The following is a 25,956-nucleotide window of genomic DNA, read 5'->3' as shown; positions in this document are numbered from 1 at the left end:
CGATCTAAAAACTCTTTTCATATAAATGATTTGTCGCGACGAGACTTTCAAAACTAGATCCCATATTGATATGTTCCGATGACTTTTTTTCGGGTAAAAAGTTATCACGCGTGAACTACGAAAATTATCATGTCAGTTGAGCATAAGTTATCATGTTGATTACACAAAATTATCAAGGCATAAAAATTGTTCCACCAACCTTCTCATCATATGCACATGTGTGCATACATTAGAGTGCGTGCACTAGAGGGGGGAAATTTGATGGAATCCTAGTTTCTGCTCTATTACAAAACTTATATAGCTCGTATCGTCAGTCCGATCAAAAATCGTTTTCACATAAAAAGTCTGTCACGACAAGACCTACAAAATTAGATCACATATTGATATATTCTGACGATTTATTTTCCTGCAAATTAGTAGTTACCAGGCCCAGGATAAGTAAGTTATCATCTTTGATGTGTGTATATTATCATGCTATTTACACATAAGTTACCGTGGTATACTTTCAGCAACATGTTTTCCAGGACAAAGTTACTGTGATGTTTGTGCATGAATTACCACGTCTGTGTTCCGTATATTATCACACTATTTATACCTAAGATATTGAGGGAATGTTTTCAAACAACTTCCTCCCCGGGTCAAAGTTATATGGTGTTTATATGTGAGTTATCAAATCTACAGTGCATATATACCGTGCTATTTACATGAAAGTTATCGGGAGGATGGATGTATATTTTCAAACAACTTCCTCCCCTCCCCCAGCCCCAATCAATGTTACTGTGGTGTTTATGCGCGAGTTACCGTGGTGTTTGTGCGTGGGTTATCATGTATACGATGCGTATAGTACCATGCTACTTGCACGGAAGTTATCTGGGGTAGGTGGGCGGGGGGAAAAGTTACCGTGGTATTTGTGCGTGAGTTATCAGCTCTATTGTGTGTATGTTACCATGTGTTATTTACCAGAATTTACCGTGGGTATGTTTTTAACAATTTTTTGCCCTGGTCAAAAGTTAGTTTGTGCGTAAGTCGGGTCAGCTATTCATATATTACCATGTAATTTACACATAAGTTATCGGGGCATGTTTTCAACATCTTTTTCTTCTGGATTAAAATGTTACCATGATGTTTGTACCTGAGTTATCAGGTCTACAGTGCATGATTTTCCGTGCTATTTCCACAGTAGTTACCAGAGGCATGGTTTCAACAACTATTTTTTTCTCCGGTTCAAAAGTTACCATGGTATTTGTACGTAAGTTATCAAGCCTGGGTGTGTATATTATCATCTATTTACATCGATGTGGCAGGGGGTATTTTTGAAATAACTTTTTCGCACCTGGGTCAAAATTACCGCGGTATTGTATCTAAGTTATCAAGTCTGCGGTGCATATATAGCCATGCAATTGACACAGAATTTACCGGAGGTATATTTTGCAACAACTTTTATCTCTAGGTCAAAAAGTAATCAGCCCTGTGTGCATAAGTTATGAGGCATGCGCTGTGTAAAATACCATGCGACTTACATATATATTACCGAGGTACTCCTCTGTCTAGAAATATTTGTCGAAGAAATTGATACAAATGAATGTATCTAGAACAAAAATACGTCTAGATACATCCATTTCTCTAACTAGTATTTTCAGATGAGATATGTTTTAACGAGTTTTTGCCGGCTCAAAATTAACATGATGCTTGTATGTAAATTCCCATATCTGAAGACAACCTTCCTAGCTTTATTTTTCGTATTCATATCATACAAGTGGAATGTACCTTATTTGTATATCAAAGAAGAGAGCTAGTCCGACTGGTAATTGCCACGGGAATATTTACTAGAGGTCGTAGGTTCAAGTCTTATTAAGAGTAACAATTTTTGCCTACACCGACGTGATGAGTTGACTGGATAGAGCAGTTGGCGATTTAGCTAAGGCAGTTAAAATCAGGGCGCGATTTGTGGAGTAATCCCGATCTGACATGGGGCCGCGTCAATTATATTAGGACAGTTATAAATCAAGAGTGATTTACGGAGTTGACCAGACATTAGTGGGGCCGCAGACGATAATTGTGACAGTGGGGTCGCTGTTGATGGTTCGATTTGGATCAAACAGTAACCACGTCGTTCGGATCCGAAGCGAAATTCCGGTCGGCAAGAAATTAGCTTTGTCGATATATATATATATAAATATGCTAAATTTTCTGTGAAAAAATGATATTCCCAGCTACACAAAAAAGAAAATTGTGACTATGAAAAAGAAAATAACTTTATTCCCCTTAAAATCTCTTTTTTGTGTAGCCCAAAATACAAAATGCTTACGAAATTTCAAGAGCATGTACACGTAGTTGTATGCTTTTATTCCAAATGATGAAACTTAGACATGTCGTTTCATTTTTTCTAAAAAAAGAAAATATGGTGAGCTCAAAGCTACATGTAATTTATGACAACTCTCTCACTTATCCTTTCTCTGCCGCCAGCATCACGCGGGCTAAGCCACACGACATCATTTCTCTCCCTCCGCTTCCCTCGATCTGTATTCTACCAAAAACATACTACGTTTCACTGAAATTTTACCCACCTCTCCGCACACTCATATGGCTCCATTAAGCCCCTTGGAATACGGAGCCCCTCCATTCCCAATGTCGCCTCTCAAGTCCATTGTTAATTTGCAAGCCACGTAACCTCCCTGTCGATGCATATTTATGTGGTCACCCAATGCTGGCCCATGAGGTGAAAGACTACCTACATCTCACACAGTAATTGCACGTGATACCCATGTTAACTCTCGCATCAGTCGCCGACGCCGCCGCTGCTGTTAGTGGTGCTTGACTCGGCGATGGTGGCAGCTGCGGTTGACACCGTGAGGAACAATTCGATGGTTAATGAGGGTGGTATGATGAGTTAGACGCATTTTGTTGGATGCCACCTAATTACTGATAAAAAGATCATGTGTGTATTTATTTGTGAACCTTTTCTCTACACTTTATTTGTTTATATGTCATTAATATTAAGAGAATGTATTATGTAAGCAAGTGCGTGTGTTTATTTGGTAGATGGTTGGATGCATCAACTGAAAAGGAGCTATATGTGTCTAGCCTCAGCTGAAGTCGTTAGAGTGCAGAAAAGTCATGACTGTACAATGATAAAATAGCATGTGAAGTACAGTGAAGATGAAAAACTATATGTTTAGAGATGGCCATTTCTGCAATTAGATATATACTCAAAATTATTGGTGGTATTCATGCCATTTATTTATGTTTATATTTTATTTTATGTAATATGGGTCTCATTCTTAGATAAAAAATGGCATATAAACCGTTTAAGATCTCACCTTGCTCTATTTTTTGTGTTCATTATTTAGAATTTATCGGCAGAATATTCTTCCATTTACATAGTATCAATTGTACTCGATCGAATTGATTGAATTTCTCAGGACATAATTATACCAACTATTACTGACTGTGGGATAACTAATGCAGAAAAGTCTATTTGATTTCATTACAATAAATATGTGACCTTGTCTCGATGGCTAATCAAGTCATGAATAATCATTTCTTGAGTTTGCATTGCTGATCATATATGTCATACATTGTCTACAGATTGTCGGAAATTTGTTCAGTTCTTTTATTGGAATCTTCATAGAATCATGTACACAATTTACCTTTCATGGCATGTCATAATTTTGGTCATATTTTAATCGTCTAACTAAGTATCTGAGAGTTTAAACTTTTTTTTTACAGGGTCCCGTGTTCTATCTCTTGAGTGGTGTACATATTCTTGCTACAACTCACATAATTATGTTTCTTTCTTTACTTCTCTATATTTATGTGAGTATGTCTGAGTGAGCATTTTGCAAGAGAATGAGCAAGTGGTACTACTGTTTTCATTATTTGTACTATATTTATACATTTTCACTAAAAAGATATTTATTTATCGTCGATTGTATTAGACCGGACGCGGCAACGCGCTGTCTTTTCCTTCTAGTTTGTATGATCCCTGATCAAAAGAGCCAAACGCTCCTCGTCCAGGTTCACCATTGAACCACGGCGGCGGCTGGCTTGGGAAGCCGTGTGTGCGGCTCCGTTCGTTGTACTGAGCGTGAGATATGCAGTGAGCAGCCCGGGGCAACAACATCACGTGGAGTGGAGAGCGGCGAAATCACGACGGCCGGGTCACCATGCGATCTTGGGGACCAGCTGGGTCGCGCGTCCGTACGCCGCCGACGAGGCCACGAGGCGGCGTGCTCGTGGAAGTCGCGCGCGGTTTCCCCGGTGGCTCGCCGGGATCACACGTGAGGCACGGTCGCCACACATGGCGGGTTTGGCGCCTAGTACTGCTTCATTTTTCAGCACTGGGACCAACTTGAGCCGGGACGGGACGGGAGACGTGGCCGGCGTCCCGATGGCTACACCGACGGCCGACGTCTCTGGACACCATAGGCAGGACCATCTCTGAGAGCCTAACGCTCTGGCCTACTAGGTTTCCAACAATTTATTCTTGTCGGCAAGTATCTGTGCGCGCGTGGTGTTTTGGTGTGCAGCTACCAGTCTGGGTGTGCTCTCAGTGTGTATGCTTGCAGGCAGCTTGTGAAATTCGGACAGATTTGAAGCAACAAGGACAGTTTTTCACGGACATGAGAGCTTTGCCCCTATTGTAGTATTGCTTTGTTTACAGTATCACAAGATGCTCGCTGCGATTGCTTTGCAAGGACAACATAAACAAGAGGAGGGAAAAAATGATGAACTAATCGGCAGGACCCTCGAGGAACCCGTGCCACTTCACCGGCTATCCCACCAGCCTAAACGGAACTGAAGACGACAGTGCAACAACGCAGAGCAGAGGACAGGAGCGCCAAAGCCGCCACCAAAACTGTACACTCTGCCAAGCGAATCTCCAGCCGATTAAAAGAATGTTGAATCATGGCGAATCTGGAGCTTTCTACACAACGATGGCGTCAGCGACGCCACCGACGCGCGCCGTGAAGCGGCAGGCGTTGAGAGGCTGGTCGGCGTTGGCCGACTCGGCGTCCGTGAACCAGGGCCGCCGGAGCGCGTCCGCGGCCGTGAGCCTCCTGTCCGGCCTGCATGCCAGCAGCCCGCTGAGGACGTCGAAGCCCGCGGCGGAGAGCGACGGGAACATCTCCCGCAGCCGGCTCGGCGGCCTGCTGCGCTGGCAGAGCGGCGAGCCGGCGCGCGGGAGCCGGCTGAAGCCGGGCCAGTCCGTCATGTCGTCGGCCCCGACCGTGTCGAACGCCCTGTTCAGCTGGTCCATCTCCGACCTCCCCGGCAGCAGCGGCGCGCCGGCGAGCAGCTCGGCCATGATGCACCCGAGCGCCCACGTGTCCACCCGCGCGTCGTACTCCGTGGAGCCAAGCAGGAGCTCCGGCGCGCGGTACCACAGCGTGACCACGGGCGACGTGTAGGGCGGTGCCGTCGCGGCACCTCCGGCGGCGAAGCGCGACATCCCGAAGTCGCAGATCTTGAGGTCGCCGTGGGCGTCGACGAGGACGTTGTCCGGCTTGAGGTCGCGGTGCAGGACCCCGAGGTCGTGCATCGCCCTGGCGCCGTCCAGGAGCTGGCGCATGAGCCGGCGCGCGTCGGCCTCGGGGAAGGGCCGGCCGCGCTCCCGCATGACCTGCGCCACGCTGGGCCCGACGTACTCCATCACGAGGAACGCGCCGCCCGCGCCGTCGCGGTGCGCGGCCCGCAGCTCGACGACGGACGGGTGGCCGCGGCAGGCCTCGAGGCACGCGGCCTCGCGGAGGAGGTCCTCGGAGAGCCGGCTGCCGTCGTGGTCGCCGAAGCCGCCGCCGCGGAGGCGCTTGACAGCGACGATGGCGCCCGTGCGGCTGTCCCGCGCCTTGTAGACGACGCCCGAGGCGCCCTCGCCGATCTTCTCCAGCCTCTCGTAGTGCTCCATTGCCGACCGCGGCCGCCGGCGGTGGTTGGGTGCCTCGCTCGCGGCTTGTGCGCGCGAGTAGGTAGGTGGCTGAAAATTAGGGAAGGCCGCTGTGTTATAAGGGGTGGCTGGACGACGAGTCGCTTTCGGTTTGGCACGCAGCGGCCGAGCACACAGGTCCACGCTGTCAGTATAAGCAGCAGTAAGCGCGTTGACTGTTTAGATTTTTCACGTGGTTAGTTGGAGTTAGGCCGGGAGTGTGCGGCGGAGCCAACCGACCGACGCTCGGAACGGCCCGGCAGGGTTAGCGTCTTCGGAGTGGTTGCGAGGCGAACCACCGGAGCAGCAAGGAAGACGTGGACTGGGCTCGGGGTACCGCGTGCGGTATGACTAGTAGTAGTAGCCGACGACGGTGGTTCGGCGCAGCAGGTGGAAAGAGCGCGATTGGCGGTGACGGGCTGCCGGCTGTGCTCCGTGCTCTCCATCGATTCTTTTTTTTTTTTGAGGTAACTTTTCTTTTCTTTTCAGTGCACATGATCGATTGCGAAACGTATGCATCGTTTTTTTTTCATTTGGCAATACATATGTTTTTTTCAGAAAGAAATTTTAATCTATTCATCAATTATAACTGTACAGATACACTATATCCATACCTAATAATCTATATCTATCTATCTATCTATCTATCTATTTGTCTATCTATCTATTTATCTATCTATATCTATATCTAATAATCTATATCTATCTATCTATCTATATCAAAAAAAGGGGCCGATCTCTAGCTCGCAGAGCGCTCACGGGCCTAACCTTTACTTGAATTGACTCATACCTGCATCAAACACATCTCCTGCATGACACCCAATTATCCCATCGTTCTCGACAAGAATGTACCTATGTATCTCACCACATGCCTAGGTTTTTTAGCTCTTATGGCTAGACGGCCATGGCTTAAAAGCTAGCTCCAGGAGAAGACATAAGAGGAAAGAGAAACTAAGGGACTCACATAAGTAGTTGTAGTTGAGATGGGCCAAAGTATGGCACCAAGTTGTCACCACGGAGCTCCATGCTGGCCCTCAATGGTAGACCTGCAGAAAGAAGTGATCAAAATCTGTGTCTAGATATATACTGCATAGACTCGAAGCAAGCTCGTGGTGGCAAGAAGACCACCACAGTTCCAAACAATTGAACCATCGACCTGATGGCCAGAAGACTGTCACCGAAGACCACATGCACTATATCACTGGCTCGATGACCATAGCTCAAAAGCTAATTCCTAGAGTAGACACGGGAGGAAAGAGAGATCAGGGACTCGCCTAAGTAGCTGTAGCCAAGAAGGCAATCATGGAAGTCCAGATCATCACACCATGTACGGGCTGCTGGATGGTATTAATGTCGAGGCCCTTCAGCTTGACAACCGACTCCACGTGGCCCTTGAGAATAGCAAGTTCCCTCAGACTGTAACAACCATGACTTCCAGGTTTTTCTCTCTCTACATATGCTCTCCTGTAATATTCAAACAAGGGATTCAAGTCTCTCTCGAATGGACACGACACAAAATTATGGCATTAAAATATTCGAGACTAATCAACACACAACCATGCTACAGGAAAATGAACAATGAATATGTTTGCTCAGAGATTATGATCAGTTTAGGATTTATAATCAGGGAAATCAGCCTTCTACAACAACCAACTTACTATGATACCGCCCTTGTGATTCATCACAGCAAACGATTAAGTTACCGTTGCTCAATGGAAGAAGTAGTGAACCGAAACTGCTATGCAAGAAATCGTATTTCAAAAGAAGAAAACTCAACGTCTCTCTACAAGTTATGAATTATGTCAAGTTTCAGGCGTCTTAATAGTGAAGATAGCGTTATTTCTCAAGTACCATACAACCATCAGATCATAATAATCCAGTCGCAAGAGATTGGCTTATACTTAAACAATCAAATGAGATGTGTTCCTCCCTTTGAACGGGCACAATGCGAGCACACACCAATTGGTAGGAGGCAAACTGATTGAGGGGAATTGCCATCAAGCCTCTAAGATATTGCATAAACAGAGAAAAAATAATGTATCAACCTGGGCACCTTACAGTAACAACCTGTAACACCCACAATGCGGCTATATCTTCCACATGTCGGGGCACGACTTAGAGGCATAGCCGCATGGTAGGTTTGTCGCAAAAGGGGTAATCTTCACACAATCCCATGTACTGAATAAGAAAGGGATAAAGATTTGGCTTACAATCGCCACTTCACACAAATACAAGTTAAAAACACATCATCCAGAGTACAATCAAATGTCCGACTACGGAACCAAAATAAAAGAAGACAACCCCAAATGCTAGATCCCCAATCGTCCCAACTGGGCTCCACTACTGATCAAAAGGAAACAAAACAAAACAACGACCAAGATCTTCATCGGGCTCCCACTTGAGCACGGTTGCGTCACCTGCACGGGTTTCATCGGCACCTGCAACTATTTGGAAGTATCTGTGAGTCACGAGGACTCAGCAATCTCACACCCGCGAGATCAAGACTATTTAAGCTTATGGGTAGGAAAGGGTAGTGAGGTGGAGCTACAACAAGCACTAAACATATATGGTAGCTAACTTACGCAAATAAGAGCGAGAAGAGAAGCAACACAACGGTCGTGAACTAGAAGTGATCCTGAAACTACTTACGTTCAAGCATAACACAAGAACCGTGTTCACTTCCCGGACTCCGCCGAGAAGAGACCATCACGGCTACACACGTGGTTGATTCATTTTAATTAAGTTAAGTGTCAAGTTCTCTACAACCGGACATTAACAAATTCCCATCTACCACATAACCGCGGGCACGGCTTTCGAAAGTTCAAACCCTGCAGGGGTGTCCCAACATAGCCCATCACAAGCTCTCACTGTCAACGAAGGATATTCCTTCTCCCGGGAAGACCCGATCTGTCTCTAAATCCCGGTTACAAGACATTTCGATAATGGTAAAACAAGACCAGCAAGACCGCCCGATGCGCCGACATCCTGATAAGAGCTGCACATATCTCGTTCTCAGGGCAACACCGGATGAACACTACGTATAGCTAAAACCAGCCCTCAAGTTTCCCCGAGGTGGTGCCGCAAGTTGATCTGGTTCGGACCAACACTTAGAGAAGCACTGGCCCCGGGGGGGGGGGGGTTAAATAAAGATGACCCTCGGGTTGGCCGACCCGAGGGAAGGGTAGGTGGTGGTGAGGCAAATGGTAAAACCAAGGTTGGGTCTTGCTGGAGGAGTTTTATTCAAAGCGAACTGTCAAGGGGTCCCCATAACACCCAACTGTGTAAGGAATGCAAAATCAAGGAATATAACACCGGTATGACGGAAACTAGGGCGGCAAGAGTGGAACAAAACACCAGGCATAAGGCCGAGCCTTCCACCCTTTACCAAGTATATAGATGCATTAAAGTAAATAAGATATAATAATGATATCCCACCATATCCATGTTCCGAACATAGAACAAACTTCATCTTCACCTGCAACTAGCAACGCTATAAGAGAGGCTGAGCAAAGCGGTAACATAGCCAAACAACGGTTTGCTAGGAAAGGAGGGTTAGAGGCTTGACATGGCAATATGGGAGGCATGATATATCAAGTGGTAGGTATCGCGGCATAGCAATAGAGCGAACAACTAGCAAGCAAAGATAGAAGTGATTTCGAGGGTATGGTCATCTTGCGTGAGATCCCGCAAGGAAGAAGAACGAGTCCATGAAGAAGACAAACGAACAAAGTCAAACGGATCCTCACAAACGCGACGTTATCGGAACTAACCCCAAGAAGCAACACCGGAAAGAAGCAAACAACATAGTAAACAACCATCACATAATCATGGCATGATGCACAATTAAGTATGATGCATGTCCGGTTTAATGAGGCATGGCATGGCAAAGTGCACAAGCAAAACTACAAGTTAAGTGGAGCTCAATATGCAACGAGTTGCATATTGACGAAACACCACACGACTTATTTAGTTCTCTCTCGTTTAGGTACCCAACAATATTAAATGTTGTTAATCATGGCAAGAGGTGAAGCATAATAAAACTACTTAACTACGCAATTTTAAATGAGGCCGGAACAACAAACAACAAGTCCGGAAAATCCTCATGTGCATATTTATGGATTTGGTATTGTTCTGTCCTAAAGCATATTTTAGAGTTGTTAACCATGCAATATGAGTGCACCATGTTAAACTAGGCATTTTTCTACCCCATTTACATATAAAGTTTAAAAGTTTGGAGCTACGGTTGTTTAGTTATGGATTAAATCATTTTAGCATGGCAATATGGCAAATTTAGACAAACAACATCTTAAACATTTTAAACATAGATGAAAGTTGCATAATATGAATCTACACAAAAATCTAAGCATTTTTCATATAAAGTTTTTTTAATCCGATGCACGGTTGTGAAGTTATTAAATGCATGGAGCTTAGGGGTTTTTCTGCAAATCTGTAAAACCTGGGATAAAAGATTAAATGCGTCCAAAGGAAAAAAACACTGATCGGGCCGAAACTGGCAGCCCAACAGTGCATAGGGTCTGGGCGGCTGTCGGTGTCAAAACCGGCGGATCTCGGGTAGGGGGTCCCAAACTGTGCGTCTAAGGCGGATGGTAACATGAGGCAGGGGACACGATGTTTACCCAGGTTCGGGCCCTCTTGATGGAGGTAATACACTACGTCCTGCTTGATTGTTCTTGATGATATGAGTATTACAAGAGTTGATCTACCACGAGATCAGAGAGGCTAAACCCTAGAGGCTAGCCTATGGTATGATTGTTTCTTGTCCTACGGACTAAACCCTCCGGTTTATATAGACACCGGAGGGGGCTAGGGTTACACAGAGTCGGTTACAAGGGAGGAGATCTACATATCCGTATTGCCAAGCTTGCCTTCTACGCCAAGGGAAGTCCCATCCGAACACGGGACGAAGTATTCAATCTTGTATCTTCATAGTCCAACAGTCCGGCCAAAGGATATAGTCCGGCTGTCCGGAGACCCCCTAATCCAGGACTCCCTCAGTAGCCCCTGAACCAGGCTTAAATGACGATGAGTCCGGTGCGCAGTATCGTCTTTGGCATTGCAAGGCAGGTTCCTCCTCCGAATACTCCATAAAAGATTTTAAACACAAGGATAGTGTCTGGCTCTGCAAAACAAGTTCCACATACCATCATAGAGAGAATAATATTTCCACAAATCCAATCTGCTGATACGTTTGACAGCCTGACATCATGTCATGGCTCGGTCATTATTCGAAACGTTTTTCCCAACCAGCCACTGCGCACATCGCGAGGTGGTTTTCTTAGCATGTATTGTCAAAGCAAAGATCGTGTCCCCTTATCACGGGATTCTCATCAATACGGATGCGGGTAACTCAACCGCGCCATCAATTACGGCGCTTGGGGAATAAGAGGTTTTATCAGGCGAGTGGGGGGTGCATCGCCTCTTCCCCCCTTATAAAGGGATTAGGATTCATTCTTTTCACCCACGCCTTCTTCCCAATTCATTCCACTCTACTCAGGCTCCAGCGCCATGGCGTTCACCTTCTCTACCCACAAAAGGTCTTCCAAAGATGTCTGGATCCGGAGCGGGAGGCAAATGGATGGCCTCTACCGTCCGAGAGAAGGATATCAAAAAGCTTCGGGAAGCCGAGTATCTGGTCAAGAAAATCAACCACCATCTCCCGACGGCGGGACAGATCGTCCCTACTCTGGAACCCCACGAGAGGGTTGTATTCCTCCCTCATTTTGTCCGCGGGCTAGGGTTTCCTCTCCACCAGTTCGTCCGTGGCCTCATGTATTATTATGGGATCGATCTTCATGATCTGTCCCCTAACTCCTTCCTCAACATATCGACATTCATTGTCGTGTGCGAGGCTTTTCTCCATATTTCGCCGCACTTCAGTTTATGGCTGAAGGTTTTTAATGTGAAGCCCAAGGTGGTGGGCGGCGAGCATGCCAAGTGCGGGGGCGCTATGGTGAGCAAGATGCCCAACGTCGTGTGGCCAACGGGAACCTTTAATGATTCTATCAAGGAGTGGCAACAGCAGTGGTTTTACATCACTGAGCCGTGCAACAAGGAATGGGCCGCCTCTTCTGAGTTTCGCTCCGGCGCCCCTCTGCGGCTTACATCCTGGGTCAAGAAAGGCCTGGACTGGTCCTTGTCTGACGAACTGTCAGTGCTTCAGACGTGCGTTAAAGATATGGGAGATAAGAACATTGAACTTGTCAACGTAGTCCAGGTGATGTTAGTCCATCGTATACTGCCATGTCAACACCGGACTTGCAATCTATGGGATTTCGATCCGGCCAGGCACCAAACTTTGCGAAGGTTCTTCGGCTCCATGCACGAGGACATTTGGAAGGTGCTTTTCAAGTCTGGCGAATCATGGCCGGACTCCGCCGAAGATCGCGGGTACCAACTGTCCCGTCGTGCAAGTTCAGTGAGTTTATTAAACTTTACTATCCGCATGACCCAAAGGAAGCGCTTAACGCATGTTTATTCAACTCCCCCAGAGCTGGACGAAGAAGGCGGAGCGGATCCATTGTCCGGCCCCATTGCCCGAAGACCCGACCATTCCACTTCTGACGAAGATTTTGGTCCCGGCGCCCTACAAGGTGCCGAAGAAGACGGCCGAAAAGGAGGCCAAAAAGACCCGGGGCAGCCTTCATCGTCGCGGCACTTCGGACACAATACCCGAAGGCTCTGATGCCCACTCCGCCTCTGAAGAGGATAAAAAGGAGGAGGAAGATGAATCCCCTGCGGGGGGAAGGAGGAAGAGGACGGGCTCTACACCCTTAGAGGCAGAACTGCCCAAAAGGCGAAGGGCTTCTCTTCCGGAGGAGTCCACTACCGCCGCCGACAGCGGCCTGGCATGGGATCCCAGGGCCCAGCCCCTGGTCAACTCGTAAGTATATAAAATTCGAGTACGTTTAAGCGTCCGGACTCATCGTGGCTTAGTATTTTAACCTTAAGCCAAATTTTTTGGTAGTCCGGTGAGGTCCCGTACCAAACAATCCTCATCAGAGGACCTGCTGAGCTCGAATGCTATGGAGAGTGGGACGCCCCAAAAGGCCCCTTCCTCCAAACAGGTGCATAACACCGAGGCTTCATCCCAGAAGGACCCCGACCAAGGAGGAAAGGAAGAAACCGTGAAGGCGGCGCCTGGAGGTCAAACCACAGGGGTCGGACACGTGGGGGAAAAGATTCCCACAGGGTCTGACGGCGGGGGCGACCCTGAGTTTGGTTCCTCATCGGATGTGATTCCAGAGGTTTATACGGCTCCAGAATTGAGAAGGCAGCCTCCTTCAGCTGGAGGGGGCGTGCCTGTTCCGCCGGCGACCTCTGTCCATCCAGAGGTGTCCGATGCTTTGCTGGCGGCGTTATGAGACGCCTCCATTGTTGACGAACACCGTGCCCTTATGGGTGCGGTGATTGAGAAAATTCAGTCAACCGAGAGTGGACTGAACGAAGCCTGTATTAGCCTTATAAGAGGCTTTGAGGTATGTTTTATGAGTTTGCCGAAGAGTGACATAGTATAGATAGTAGCCCCTGATACCCTGTTCGGTGAAAGAAGGAACCGGATAGGGGATCGCATTGAAGATCCCAGGAAGACTCATTGAGTAATATTGATTTCTCTTCTGTTCCAAGCAGGTACCTGCAGCGGCTGCTGCCTCTCGCACTACGGAGATCTCCGGACTGAATCAAAGTGTGGAGCGGGCCATGGAAGAATTGTCCAATTAAAACTGCAGTTGAGGGATAAACAAGGTATGCACAAGCGTTGCGCGCATTTATTGCCATGTTACGGGGAGCCGGGCAAACCCAACTATTGACCCAAGACATGATTCAGAGCTGATGCATATAATGCTATAAGTTCGGGGTGCCGAACTTCCATGAAGGTGTTCGGAATTTTATTGCCATGTTACGGGGAAAACGAAGCCCCTGGCGTATTTAAGGCATATCGCTGTGTACGGATGCCATTTGACGAAGTGATTTTGATAAGAAATAATCAGCAGGTAAACGTCATATGAATCCACATGTTGTATTTGAATAATACGTCTATGCGTATGGGTACAAGTAATGTGAAAAAAAGGTTGTGATAACAGAACCTACTGTGACTAGGGGGAAGAGGTTGAGTGCGGATCCGTATTGTAGCCGGACGTTCGCTGCGGGGAATGTCTAAGGAATCCCCTGATGCGTTCGAGCTGCCTCTGTAGAGTCCGTCCTGGTCAGTGCGAAGGTGAACCTACAAAGGAAATATAAGAAATGTTTGTGTGCTGGAGGGCGGTTGAACCACTGAGTGTGGCCTGTCATGGCCTTCGCCGGAGTGTTTAGTTGAGCTCTGGACGAGCCGGGGTACTCTCCCGCAAAGTAGTTTGGAGCCCCTTGATGGTGTCCGGGAGCCTAGGTGTCGACTCGAGGTTTGGTTGCAAGGTGCTGCTCGGTGTTCCTGCTGCTAAGGCAGGGATGTATTTGTTGGTGCCGAAGGAAGGTTCGGCCTTGCCATGGACTGTGATGATGCCGCGTGGACCGGGCATTTTGAGCTTACAGTAGGCATAATGTGGCACCACGTTGAATCGAGCGAACGCGGTTCGCCCGAGCAGTGCTTGATAGTCACTGCGGAAAGGGGCGATTTCGAAGATTAACTCTTCGATACGGTAATTTTCCGGTGATCCGAAGATTACCTCGAGGGCAATGGAGCCTGTACAACTGACCTCCATACCTGGTATGATGCCTCTAAAAGTGGCTTTAGTGGACTTGGTCGCTGAATGATCGATGCCCATCTTGCGCATTGTATCTGATGCAGCAGATTTAAACTTCTACCTCCGTCCATAAGGACTCGAGTGAGGTGGAACCCGCCTACTATTGGGTCGAGGATTAGTGCGGCTGGATTGCCCCGATTGGCGTTAACCGGACGATCCGTGCGGTTGAAGGTGACCGGCCCTAGCTTATATTGTGGGACGGCGAGTTCCGTTGGGCCACCGTCCCTGAGGGTGCATATCTGGTGCAAGTGGGCAATTTGGGTGGTATTTACCATGTTTACCGATTGAGTATGGGGGGGATTTCTTTTGCCCTCCTATGTTCGGCGATTTGGGCTCTTTGTTGCTATCGTCGCTTTGAAACCCCTCTTCGTTTTTGGCGCCTGCCTTGCTGGCTTGTTTGAAAACCCATCATTCTCTGTTGGTATGGGTGGCTGGCGTTTTTGGGGTGCCATGAATTTGACATTGACGAGCGAGTATGTGGTCCAGACTGGATGGACCTGGATTTGTATTTTTGGGCGGCCCTTTCCGCTGACCGAATTTTGAGACCCTAAGCCCGACATTAACTGCCTTATTTTTGGTTTTATCACCATATTTGTGGCGCTTGTGTTTGTTGCGTCATGGTTTGCCGTTGGCATCTTTGGTATCTGGAGTGCCCGGATTCCTGGATGTGTTGTTGCTGCGAGCCAACCAGCTATCCTCGCCCGTGCAAAAGCGGGTCATGAGTGTCGTGAGGGCTGCCATAGACTTCGGCTTCTCCTAGCCGAGGTGCCGGGCCAGTCACTCATCATGGATGTTATGCTTGAATGCTGCTAAGGCCTCTACATCCAAACAGTCGACAATTTGGTTTTTCTTAGTTAAGAACCGTGTCCAGAATTGCCTGGCCGATTCCCCTGGCTGCTGAGTTATATGGCTCAAGTCATCAGCATCCGGTGGTCGCACGTCAGTGCCCTGGAAGTTGTCAAGGAGTGCGTCTTCCAAATCCTCCCAACTGCCGACGGAGTCTGCTGGCAAGCTATTTAGCCAATGCCGAGCTGGTCCTTTGAGTTTTAGTGGGAGGTACTTGATGGCATGTAGATCATCGCCGCGATCCATGTGGATGTGAATGAGGAAATCCTCAACCCATACAGCGGGATCTGTTGTACCATCATACGATTCGATATTTACGGGTTTAAAACCCTTCGGGAATTCGTGATCCATAACTTCATCAGTGAAGCATAGGGGGTGTGCGGCGCCTCTGTGCCGGGCTATATCACGACACAGTTCATATGAGTCTTGTCTGCTGTATTCGGCCCGGCCGGATTTACCTTTAGTGTATCCGGCACGACGGTCATTGTCCCGCGTTGGCGCATGCCCCCGTGACCTGTATATTGACCTTGCATGTTTTGCCCCGCTGTCCAATACGTCTCGCAGGTCCTGTGTGTTGTCCCTGGCCTTGGTATTTTTGATTGAGTGGCGACGGTGTGCGGGCTGAACTTCGGGCTGAAACGCCTTTTTGGCTCGGCCACGCAGTGGCCGGTCAGCCGCACCGTACACTGGTGATGGAGGTTTCAATGCTTCCTCCTCGAGGTGAGGTAGCAACCTGCGTTTTGGGTAACTCTTGGAGGGGCGCTCGAGTTCGAATTCCTCGTCCGCAAGGACTTTGGTCCATCTGTCTGCTAGCAAGTCTTGATCAGCTTGAAGCTGTTGTTGCTTTTTTTTCAGGCTATTTGCTGTGGCCATAAGCCGGCGTTTGAAGCACTCCTGCTCGACGGGATCCTCAGGCACGATAAATTCTTCGTCGCCGAGGCTCACCTCGTCTTCGGAGAGAGGCATGTAATTGTCCTCCTCCGGTTCTCAATCTTCCTCCTGCTCTGGAGGGCTAGCTTGTTCATCCTCCCTCTCTACATCACGCTGGAGGGAATTGTGGTTGTCTTCGGCACTATCTGGAGTGTTATTATCTCCTGTGTCGGTATCACTACTTTTGCTGTGGCGAGACTTAGAGCGGCGCCGCTGATGTCGGCGCTTGGGTTGCTTCTTGGAGGGGTCATCCTCCGTTATCTCGTCGCCATTGCCTTCTTTGGGGGTGTCCACCATGTATATATATCATATGATGAGGTGGCGGTCTAGCGCCCTGTGGGCGGTGGTTCCTGTTCGTCTCCTGCATCGTCGTCCATACCGTCAATGTCTTCGGAGTCGAAGTCGAGCATGTCGGTTAAACCATCGATAGTGGCTACTAAGTGGGTGGTGGGTGGGCAGCAAATTTCTTCGTCGTCCGCATCCCATTCTAGCCGGACATAGTTCGGCCAAGGTTCTCCTGACAAGGAGAGAGACCTTAATGAATTTAGCACATCACCGAAAGGCGAGTGCTGAAAGATATCCGCGGAGGTGAACTCCATGATCGGCGCCCAGTCGGATTCGATGGGCACGGATGCAAGCGGCTCGGAGTCCGTGGCCGGAGATAAATCCAGTGGTTCGGCAACACGGCTCTCATAAGGGGTGAAGTCAGTATCCGGCTCTATCGCCACTGAGAGTGTGGCCTCCATGGCGGGGTCTATTCCTCCGCTCTCGGATGGATTGATTTGCTCCGGACTGATGGCCGGAGTAGTTGCATATGCAATCTCCCGAATATTGTCCGATAGCAGAGTTACGTCATGCTCGTCGTGACTGTGCGGCGCACCTGACATGGGCTCGAATCCGTCGAAGATCAAGTCTCCGCAGATGTCGGCAGTGTAGTTTAAGTTTCCGAACCTGACCTGTTGGCCAGGGGCGTAGCTCTCGATCTGCTCTAGGTGGCCAAGCGAATTGGCCCGTAGTGCGAAGCCGCCGAATACGAAGATCTGTCCGGGGAGGAAAACCTCACCCTGGACCGCATCGTTACCGATGATTGAAGGAGCCATCGATCCTTACAGTGACGACACAGTGGAACTCTCAATGAAAGCACCAATGTCGGTGTCAAATCCGACGGATCTTGGGTAGGGGGTCCCGAACTGTGCGTCTAAGGCGGATGGTAACATGAGGCAGGGGACACGATGTTTACCCAGGTTCGGGCCCTCTTGATGGAGGTAATACCCTACGTCCTACTTGATTGTTCTTGAGGATATGAGCATTACAAGAGTTGATCTACCACGAGATCAGAGAGGCTAAACCCTAGAGGCTAGCCTATGGTATGATTGTCTCTTGTCCTACGGACTAAACCCTTCGGTTTATATAGACATCGGAGGGGGCTAGGGTTACACAGAATCGGTTACAAGGGAGGAGATCTACATATCCGTATTGCCAAGCTTGCCTTCTATGCCAAGGAAAGTCCCATCCGGACACGGGACAAAGTCTTCAATCTTGTATCTTCATAGTCCAACAGTCCGGCCAAAGGATATAGTCCGGCTGTTCGGAGACCCCCTAATCCAGGACTCCCTCATAGGCAGTGCACCATGGGCTTCGTGGGCCGGTTCGATGGAGCGGCTGCAGCAGGCCGGCTTGGCACAGGCTGGGCCCTGCACTGGGAATCGGCCCATGGGGAGGTGGCCACGGTCAATGGAGCAGAGGAGCGAGCGGTTCATGCTCCTCCCCAAAGCAGGACGACGGCGGCGGCCTAGCGCAGCTCCGACGAGGTCCAGGGGCGCGGGACGGCCGGAGACGAGGTCGTGGATGGATGGATTCGGCCCCTGGGCACCGGATCCGGTCGGGGTTAGACAAGGATGGTGTCGAGGGAGTCCATGACGGCACGGATCCGAGCGAAAGGACGGCGGGGTCGCGAGCTCCGGCAAACTTCAGCGGTGAGCTCCTGCGGGAGAGAGAGAGAGAGAGAGCTCAGGGTGAGAGATATCGAGAGGAGAGGGAGAAGAGGAGCACGACGAGGCGACGACATGACCTGAGAGGAAGGTCCAGCAACCTGGGCGTCGAGGTGGCCGGCGGCCTTGGTCGCCGGCGGGCGGCGCTTGACGACGGGGTTGGGGAAGCGGGAGGTTGGTGGATCGGGAGGCACAGCAGGGAGCGGGTGGCGCTCGGGCCCTGGATGGGTTCGGGCGGGCCTCAGATGGGCTCTGAGGGCCGCGGCGAAGTGGGGCGCGAGGAGGACAAGTGGCGGGGTGTGGTTGGCTGCGCGCGGCGATGCTGCTGAAGTGGCGGCGGCACTGGGTGGTGCTGGCGGCGACAAGTGGCGGTGGGGGAGCGTGCCGGCGCTGAAAACAAGGAAGGCGACGACGACTGATGATTGGGGTGGCGCGGAAATTGAGGAGGGTAGGTAGGAGGCCAAAAATGGCAGGGAGGCGTCTATATATAGAAAGGGAGCTAGGGTTAGGGGTTTTGCTCCGTTTCTGGACCCTCCGATCGCAGTCGAACGACACCGGACGGAGGGGGGAACTAGGTGGGGTTTGTGGGCTGTGTAGGTGGGTTGGGCTGAGAGGAGAGGAGAGAGAGAGGCCCGACGACTGTTTTCGGAGACCGAAAATGCCCGACGATAGACCGGCTACTATTGCCGCTATAGTTATCCGTTGGGGCATCAAAGGGACTCCGAATGCAATGAAACTTGGCAGGTTGTCTACTGAGACGAGATGTATAAGGAACGATAAGTATCAATTATGACAACACTCCGGTTGGACATGGAAGGTAAAGAATATGAGCTTGGCAAAATGAAAGCACTTGGATGAGACTTCGGTTAAAAGAGGAATGATAGACACAACACTCCGGTTAAAACAAGATAGAGAAGGAATAAGAATGATATAATTTGGGCATCCTCCGACTGTAAATGGAAGGGATTGAACATGATCTTGACAAGATGAGAGGATACTTGAAAAGAGGACACGACACTCCGGTTGCAAAGATAAGCGCGAAAAGAACACGATCCTCGCAATTCAAGATGATGATTGAAAAGAGCAACATCACAAAGCGTCCGGGTGAAAGAATGGAAGATCGATCATTGGAATAAAAGAATGGAGAAGAAAATGCCAACTTCTGCCAGAACTGATCTTGGAAAGCACCCTTTGTCGGTGTCAAAACCGGCGGATCTCGGGTAGGGGGTCCCGAACTGTGCGTCTAGGCCGGAAGGTAACAAGAGGCAAGGAACACGATGTTTTACCCAGGTTCGGGCCCTCTTGATGGAGGTAAAACCCTACGTCCTGCTTGATTAATATTGATGATATGGGTAGTACAAGAGTAGATCTACCACGAGATCAAGGAGGCTAAACCCTAGAAGCTAGCCTATGGTATGATTGTTGTATGATGAAGTTTTCCTACGGACTAAAACCCTCCGGTTTATATAGACACCGGAGAGGGTTAGGGTTACACAAAGTCGGTTACAATGGTAGGAGATCTTGAATATCCGCATCGCCAAGCTTGCCTTCCACGCCAAGGAAAGTCCCATCCGGACACGGGACGAAGACTTCAATCTTGTATCTTCATAGTCCTGGAGTCCGGCTGAAGGTATAGACCGGCTACCCGGACACCCCTAATCCAGGACTCCCTTAGTAGCCCCCAAACCAGGCTTCAATGATGACGAGTCTGGCGCGCAGATTGTCTTCGGCATTGCAAGGCGGGTTCTTCTCCAAATTCCGTGTACCTGCTGAATAACGTATGATTTTCGTAATGTAGCGCACCTTGGCTTCCACGCCCAACAATGGCCGTCTTCCACGTGTCAAATGAATGCGAAAAGTCGGGGTATTTTTACATTCACACCCCTAGCCGCATAAACGAGCCGCCTATTTAATGGGATGGGGATTCAGATCCAAACCACACCTTCTCCTCCCGCGAGTAGTCATCAGAGCGCCTCCAGTAAAGGTCCATTCCAACATGGCCAGTCATCACAGCTCCTCCTCTCGCCCTTCCAGTCCTAAACCTGGAGACTGGGAGAGGTGCTCCATCCCGCACAGCGAGATAGTGTCGCTTTAGGCCAAGGGATTTCTCCCTCAGGCCTACATGGTCCCGATCCGAGCCGGACTCGCCACCTGTAGTGGTGGAGAGCAAGCGGAGAGCACGCCCAATCCCTCCAAAGGAGAGCGGGTGTGCGTCGTCCCATATCTAATAAGAGGACTTGGATTTCCAATTCATCCATTTCTCCGTGGGCTTCTGGAGTTCTACGGCCTCCAGCTGCACAATCTCACGCCCGGCTCTATATTGCATATCGCGGGCTTCGTCGCCCTTTGCGAGCTATTCTTGGGTGTTGAGGCTCATTTCACGCTATGGAAGAGGTTATTCTGCCTGGTGCCCCGCTCTAAGGAGGGGTCAATGTATCAAGTGGGCGGAGCCGAAGTGTGGCGCATCACCGGGACCGGATATCTATCCGGAACCCCAAAGAAGGCGTCCGAAGACTGGCCTTCGGCATGGTTTTATATAGAGGACGCCCGCTGCCGGATCCTATTCGGATCGCCCTCCCTGAGTTCAATAGTGCTCCTTTAAAGAAGCGCCTGAGCTGGCGTCCATGGAGCCCTCAGGGGGAAAGTGACAGGGACATCATTTACCTGATGGGCCGAATAAGATTGTTAGCCCATTCCGGACTGACCATGATCGGGGTTATGGCCGAATGCATTATGCGAGGGGTGCAACCACTTCAGTATAGAAGCCACCCCATCTAGGACTTCAACGGGGAGGACGACGCCACCCGCTATGGCCGTAAGGGGCCGGATTCGGCTGCCGCTCTACTAAAGATCTTGTCCACTTTGTATAAGGGAGAAGAGGAGGAATTTCTCCGCGTCAACCCACAGGGTGGATTCTCTATGCATAATCCACCAAGCTGGGTAAGCGGCCGCATTTACTTGCCCATTCGTTTTGTATTCCCATTGTTAAATATTTAGTCTAACGACTTCAACGCAGGAACTGCGCCGGGCTATTAAGGAAATAAACAACCCTCCTCCACAACCCGAGGACCCAGGAAGGTCCCTCGACCCGGCCTCTCAAGAGGATCCGGACATATCTGTGGATCTGATTGATGGAGTGTTCCATCAATTGAGAAAGGACAACACCTTGGTGGCCATTACGGCTGATTACCCAGGGCTGATCCCGGCCTCCCAGGTAACTGAGATCGAAGTCCCAGTACCCCGAATAGGTGTCCGCCCTCTCGTGTTTGCAGTTTTCTGATTACAACCGAGCTTTGCAGGGGAGGTTTTTGAGACGGGAGGCCGAACCTGCGGCGGCAAGCCCACGAGGGGCCGCAGGGCCCCATGGGCAGAAAAGAGGTGCAGTCCGGACCGAGGCCTCAGCGCAAAGGTATGACGCGCCCCCTTATCCCAGGTGTTACACCTGCGAGGCATATTAACACTCGTGCTCTCTTCAGGACAAAGAGACCTCGCCGGACTATACCCGGAGAGGCTGCCAACCGCGCCTCCGCCAGCCAGGCTCCAAAGCCTGGTCCGGAGGCGGAGGCGAACACCAGGCGCGCACCGGACGCTCCTCCGATGGAGGATGTGGACAGGTTGTCTGCCACCAACTCTGAGGTGGAGAGTGCCATGAACCACGGGCGTCGCCGGACAATTCTTTGCAACGCTTGTTTCTCCCAAGAGGCATTAGATGCCTTTAATTCGGGAGATGCTTACCTCCGTGCCGCTCAAAATGGTCTAGCCAGAGCCATGGAGCAATATGTAAAAGACATATGGGTAAGAAAATTTTGGTAATTATATATATATATATACCAGTAGCCCCCGAGACTTGAAACAGTTAGAGTAACTGATTTAAGGATCATTTGTTATGCAGGTTCTTACAGAGAAGAATACCATACTGTCCCAGGAGCTGGAAGAGTACAAAGCCCAACTGGAGGCCACACTAGCCACGGCAGGGGAGCCCAAAGAGACCCCCTCTGGTAAGATACACTTCGAAAGATTAGTATCTTCCGAAGTGCGGTGTGGGTGTAAATATGACAAATCATATTGCAGATGGTGAGAGTATGCTGACAAGGGTGAGGCGGGAGAAGAATGATCTTCAGGACGCCAACACCAAGCTGGACGTTGAACTTAAAGATGTTCGTGGCCAGCTGTCGGAATCCACTAAGGAGAATCAGCGGCTTCGACGCGGCATATTTAGTAAGTGCTTAAGAGAATCTTTGAAAGAAAAGAGTTCGGCGAGGAAGTCGACTAACAGAGTAATTTCTGTAGGTATGCTAACGGGTCGTCCTGCAGAGGAGATGCCCGGATCTACGGGTGACCTTCTTCCCGACCTCTCGCAACTGCACGAGCGAGTTCGGTAGGCGATGCGAGGCGTTGCCCAAGCCTTATGGCCTTCCCACTCCATGCCCGAGGGCCTTGGAGAGCTTTCGGAGAAGCTTAAGGGAGCTCGGCGGTGCTTCTAGTTGTGGAAGATATCGGCCTGCCGACAAGGCGCTAGGGAGGCCTGGGCCATGGTGAAGACGCGGTACACGAAGTCTGACCCAAACCACATGGCTGAGGTCGGACCTGTGGGGCCTGACGGGAAGGAGATCCCTGTAAGCTTAGTGTACGGCCAAGTAGAATTGGCCGCAAAGTATTCCCAGCAGGACTGTAAGTTAGACAGCCTGTTAGATGGTATTGAAGAGGAATACAATCAGTCAGAGTGACTATGTAATTTTTAATTGACATGTGTAATGCCTTCTAGCCGGATTGTAGATCGTTTGTCGTTGCCGACCTTTTCGCTTCAACCTCAGGACCTGACGGTCCGGAGTGTGTCCGAATACCCTACCAGTTATGTAAGAACCGGGGTATGCATGGAGACCAGGCGTAGGGGTCATTAGTGCTTTATCAGACAAGTGCCCAACTAGTTATGTTATATTACATGGTTAGTAAGAAACATCTTCCAGAGAGAATAGTTCCGTTAGGGGTTCCTTTCTCTGGGAGGCATGCCCTAAAGTGCATGTCCGGACTGCAAACGCAGGAAAATCATCTGGGGGCATATATATAAATAAGTAAAAAAGGTCATCTTTTAGTTCACCGACCGAATATTCCCTTAAGAACGCTAGCTTTCGGCTTCACCCAGTCTGAGGTACACATCCGGCTGATCCGGCAGTAACAATCGCAGAGGTGCTCCCTTTACCACCTAGCCGAACAATCGGGAACGTAGGGGTAAGCACAGGAGCCAGGCAACCCAGCTTGGCCAAAACTTAAGTCATATCGATGCATATAATGGTGAAGAAAAGGTACATGCGGAAGTTTGACACATGTGGTGGGCGTGAAGCCCGAGTAAATAAGCTTCTGTTAAAGAAGCCCCCAGGTTTAATGAGCGCAAGTAGCACGTCACTTGAGGAGCCTTTAAGGGCTATAAAAGAAAAGAGGGGAAGGAGAGAAATGTAAGACAGAAAATGTAAAAAATGGACAGAGGAAGGAGACAAACACAGAGTCCGGCGCTAGGCATAGAATCTTCGGAGACGGGCTGCGTTCCATGGGTTCGGCTCGAGTCGGTTATCCGACGCATCTCGCAGGCGGTATGCTCCACCAGTCAGGACTTGGTCGATTATGAAGGGACCTTCCCACTTGGGCTTCAGCTTGTCCTTTTTCTTGTCCGGCAGGCGTAGAACTAATTCGCCAACGTTGTAGTTTTTGGCCCGCACTTCTCTGCTTTGATATCTTCAAGCCTGCTGTTGATAGAATGCGGAACGGGCTTTTGCCACGTCGCGCTCCTCCTCTAAGGCGTCCAAACTGTCCTGCCGATCGAGCTCGGCTTCCCTTTCTTCGTACATGCGCACTCGAGGTGAGTCATGAATTATGTCGCAGGGCAAGACTGCCTCTGCGCCGTACACCATAAAAAATGGTGTGTATCCGGTGGTGCGATTCAGCGTGGTCCGCAGCCCCCAGAGTACGGAGTCGAGCTCCTCTACCCAGTGCGTGTTAGATTCCTTGAGGGACCGCACTAATCTGAGTTTGATGTCGCTCATGATGAGACCATTTGCACGTTCCACCTGACCGTTAGTTTGTGGGTGATAGACGGAAGCATAATCGAGCTTGATGCCCATGTTTTTGCACCAGAGTTTTACCTCATCGGCCGTAAAGTTTGTGCCGTTATCGGTGATGATGCCGTGGGGGACGCCATAACGGTGTACGACCCCAGATATAAAGTCTATCACAGGTCCGGATTCGGCCGTCTTAACAGGCTTGGCTTCTATCCATTTGGTGAACTTATCCACCATGACCAGTAAGTATTTTTTCTTGTGGGTTCCGCCTTTATGGGGTCCCACCATGTCAAGCCCCCATACCGCGAAAGGCCAAGTGATGGGGATAGTTTGGAGGGCGGTGGGTGGCATATGGCTTTGGTTTACAAAAAGCTGGCAACCGATGCATTCCGTTGGCCAATAAAAGCCTGTACGAAAAGCCTTGCTTACAAGGGACCGGGCTGCGGCGTGATGGCCACCGAGTCCGGCATGAATTTCAGCCAGCAAGTTCCGCCCTTCCTCTTCGGAGATACACCTTTGAAGGACTCCAGTAGTGCTTTTCTTATAAAGTTCTCCCTCATGGACTTTATGGGCTTTAGATCGCCGCACTATACAACGTGCCTCGTTTTGGTCCTCTGGGAGTTCCTGCCTAGTAAGGTAGGCTAGGAATGGTTCTGTCCACGGGGCGATAACAGCCATTAGTACGTGGGCTAAGGTTGTGATTTCATTGGCAGAGCCTCCGATTATGTCAGATTGTTCGGCGTCGGACAGTGCGGTTGGGTCCGGGCTAATATTGCCATGTTCCCCTTCTCATACTACGGATGGCTTGAACAACCTTTCCAGGAAGATGTTGGGGGGGACCGCATCGCGTTTTGCGCTGATGTGTGCCAGGACGTTTGCCGCCTGATTGTTTTCTTGGGCTATATGGTGAAATTCGAGCCCCTCAAACCGAGCTGACATTTTGAGGACGGCGTTGTGGTAAGTTGCCATTTTTGGATCCTTGGCATCGAAGTCTCCATTTATTTGGGATATCGCGAGGTTCGAATCCCCGCGCACCTCTAGGTGTTGAATGCCCATGGATACTGCCATCCGGAGACCATGTAAAAGGGCCTCATATTCGGCTGCATTGTTGGAGTCCGTGTACATAATTTGGAGTACATATTGAACTGTGTCTCTTGTGGGGGACGTCAAAACGACGCCGGCCCCTAGTCTGGCCACATTTTGGAACTGTCGAAGTGCATGATCCAGTTTGAATATGTGCCATACTCTTTAGGGAGTTCGGCCTCCGTCCATTCTGCGACGAAGTCGGCCAAAACTTGCGACTTGATAGCTCACCGTGGCCTATAAGTTATGTCGAACGGGAGGAGCTCAATGGCCCATTTTGCAATCCGGCCCATTGCGTCACGGTTGTTTATAATATCGTTGAGTGGTACTTCCAATGCTATTGTGATTGAACACTCTTGAAAGTAGTGTCG

At 49.7% G+C, this 25,956-nt stretch overlaps 1 protein-coding gene and 1 non-coding gene across 2 annotated transcripts; both read right to left on the bottom strand.

Moving 5' to 3' along the window:
• Positions 1-4,573: 4,573 nt before the first annotated feature.
• On the bottom strand, positions 4,574-5,987 carry LOC123180171 (putative cyclin-dependent kinase F-2). The gene has a single exon (XM_044592143.1). It carries the CDS (start codon positions 5,906-5,908, stop codon positions 4,928-4,930), a length of 981 nt encoding a protein of 326 aa, XP_044448078.1. The 5' UTR covers positions 5,909-5,987; the 3' UTR covers positions 4,574-4,927.
• A 1,524-nt stretch (positions 5,988-7,511) lies between these two features.
• On the bottom strand, positions 7,512-7,619 carry LOC123072484 (small nucleolar RNA Z118/Z121/Z120). The gene has a single exon (XR_006435195.1). It is a non-coding gene; the product is annotated as a small nucleolar RNA Z118/Z121/Z120 (small nucleolar RNA).
• Positions 7,620-25,956: the final 18,337 nt, after the last annotated feature.

Source organism: Triticum aestivum, chromosome 1A, assembly GCF_018294505.1.
Source record: "Triticum aestivum cultivar Chinese Spring chromosome 1A, IWGSC CS RefSeq v2.1, whole genome shotgun sequence".
Lineage (NCBI taxonomy): Eukaryota > Viridiplantae > Streptophyta > Magnoliopsida > Poales > Poaceae > Triticum > Triticum aestivum.
Note: the sequence above shows the minus strand (reverse complement) of the source record. Positions and strands in the feature narration are given on the sequence as shown.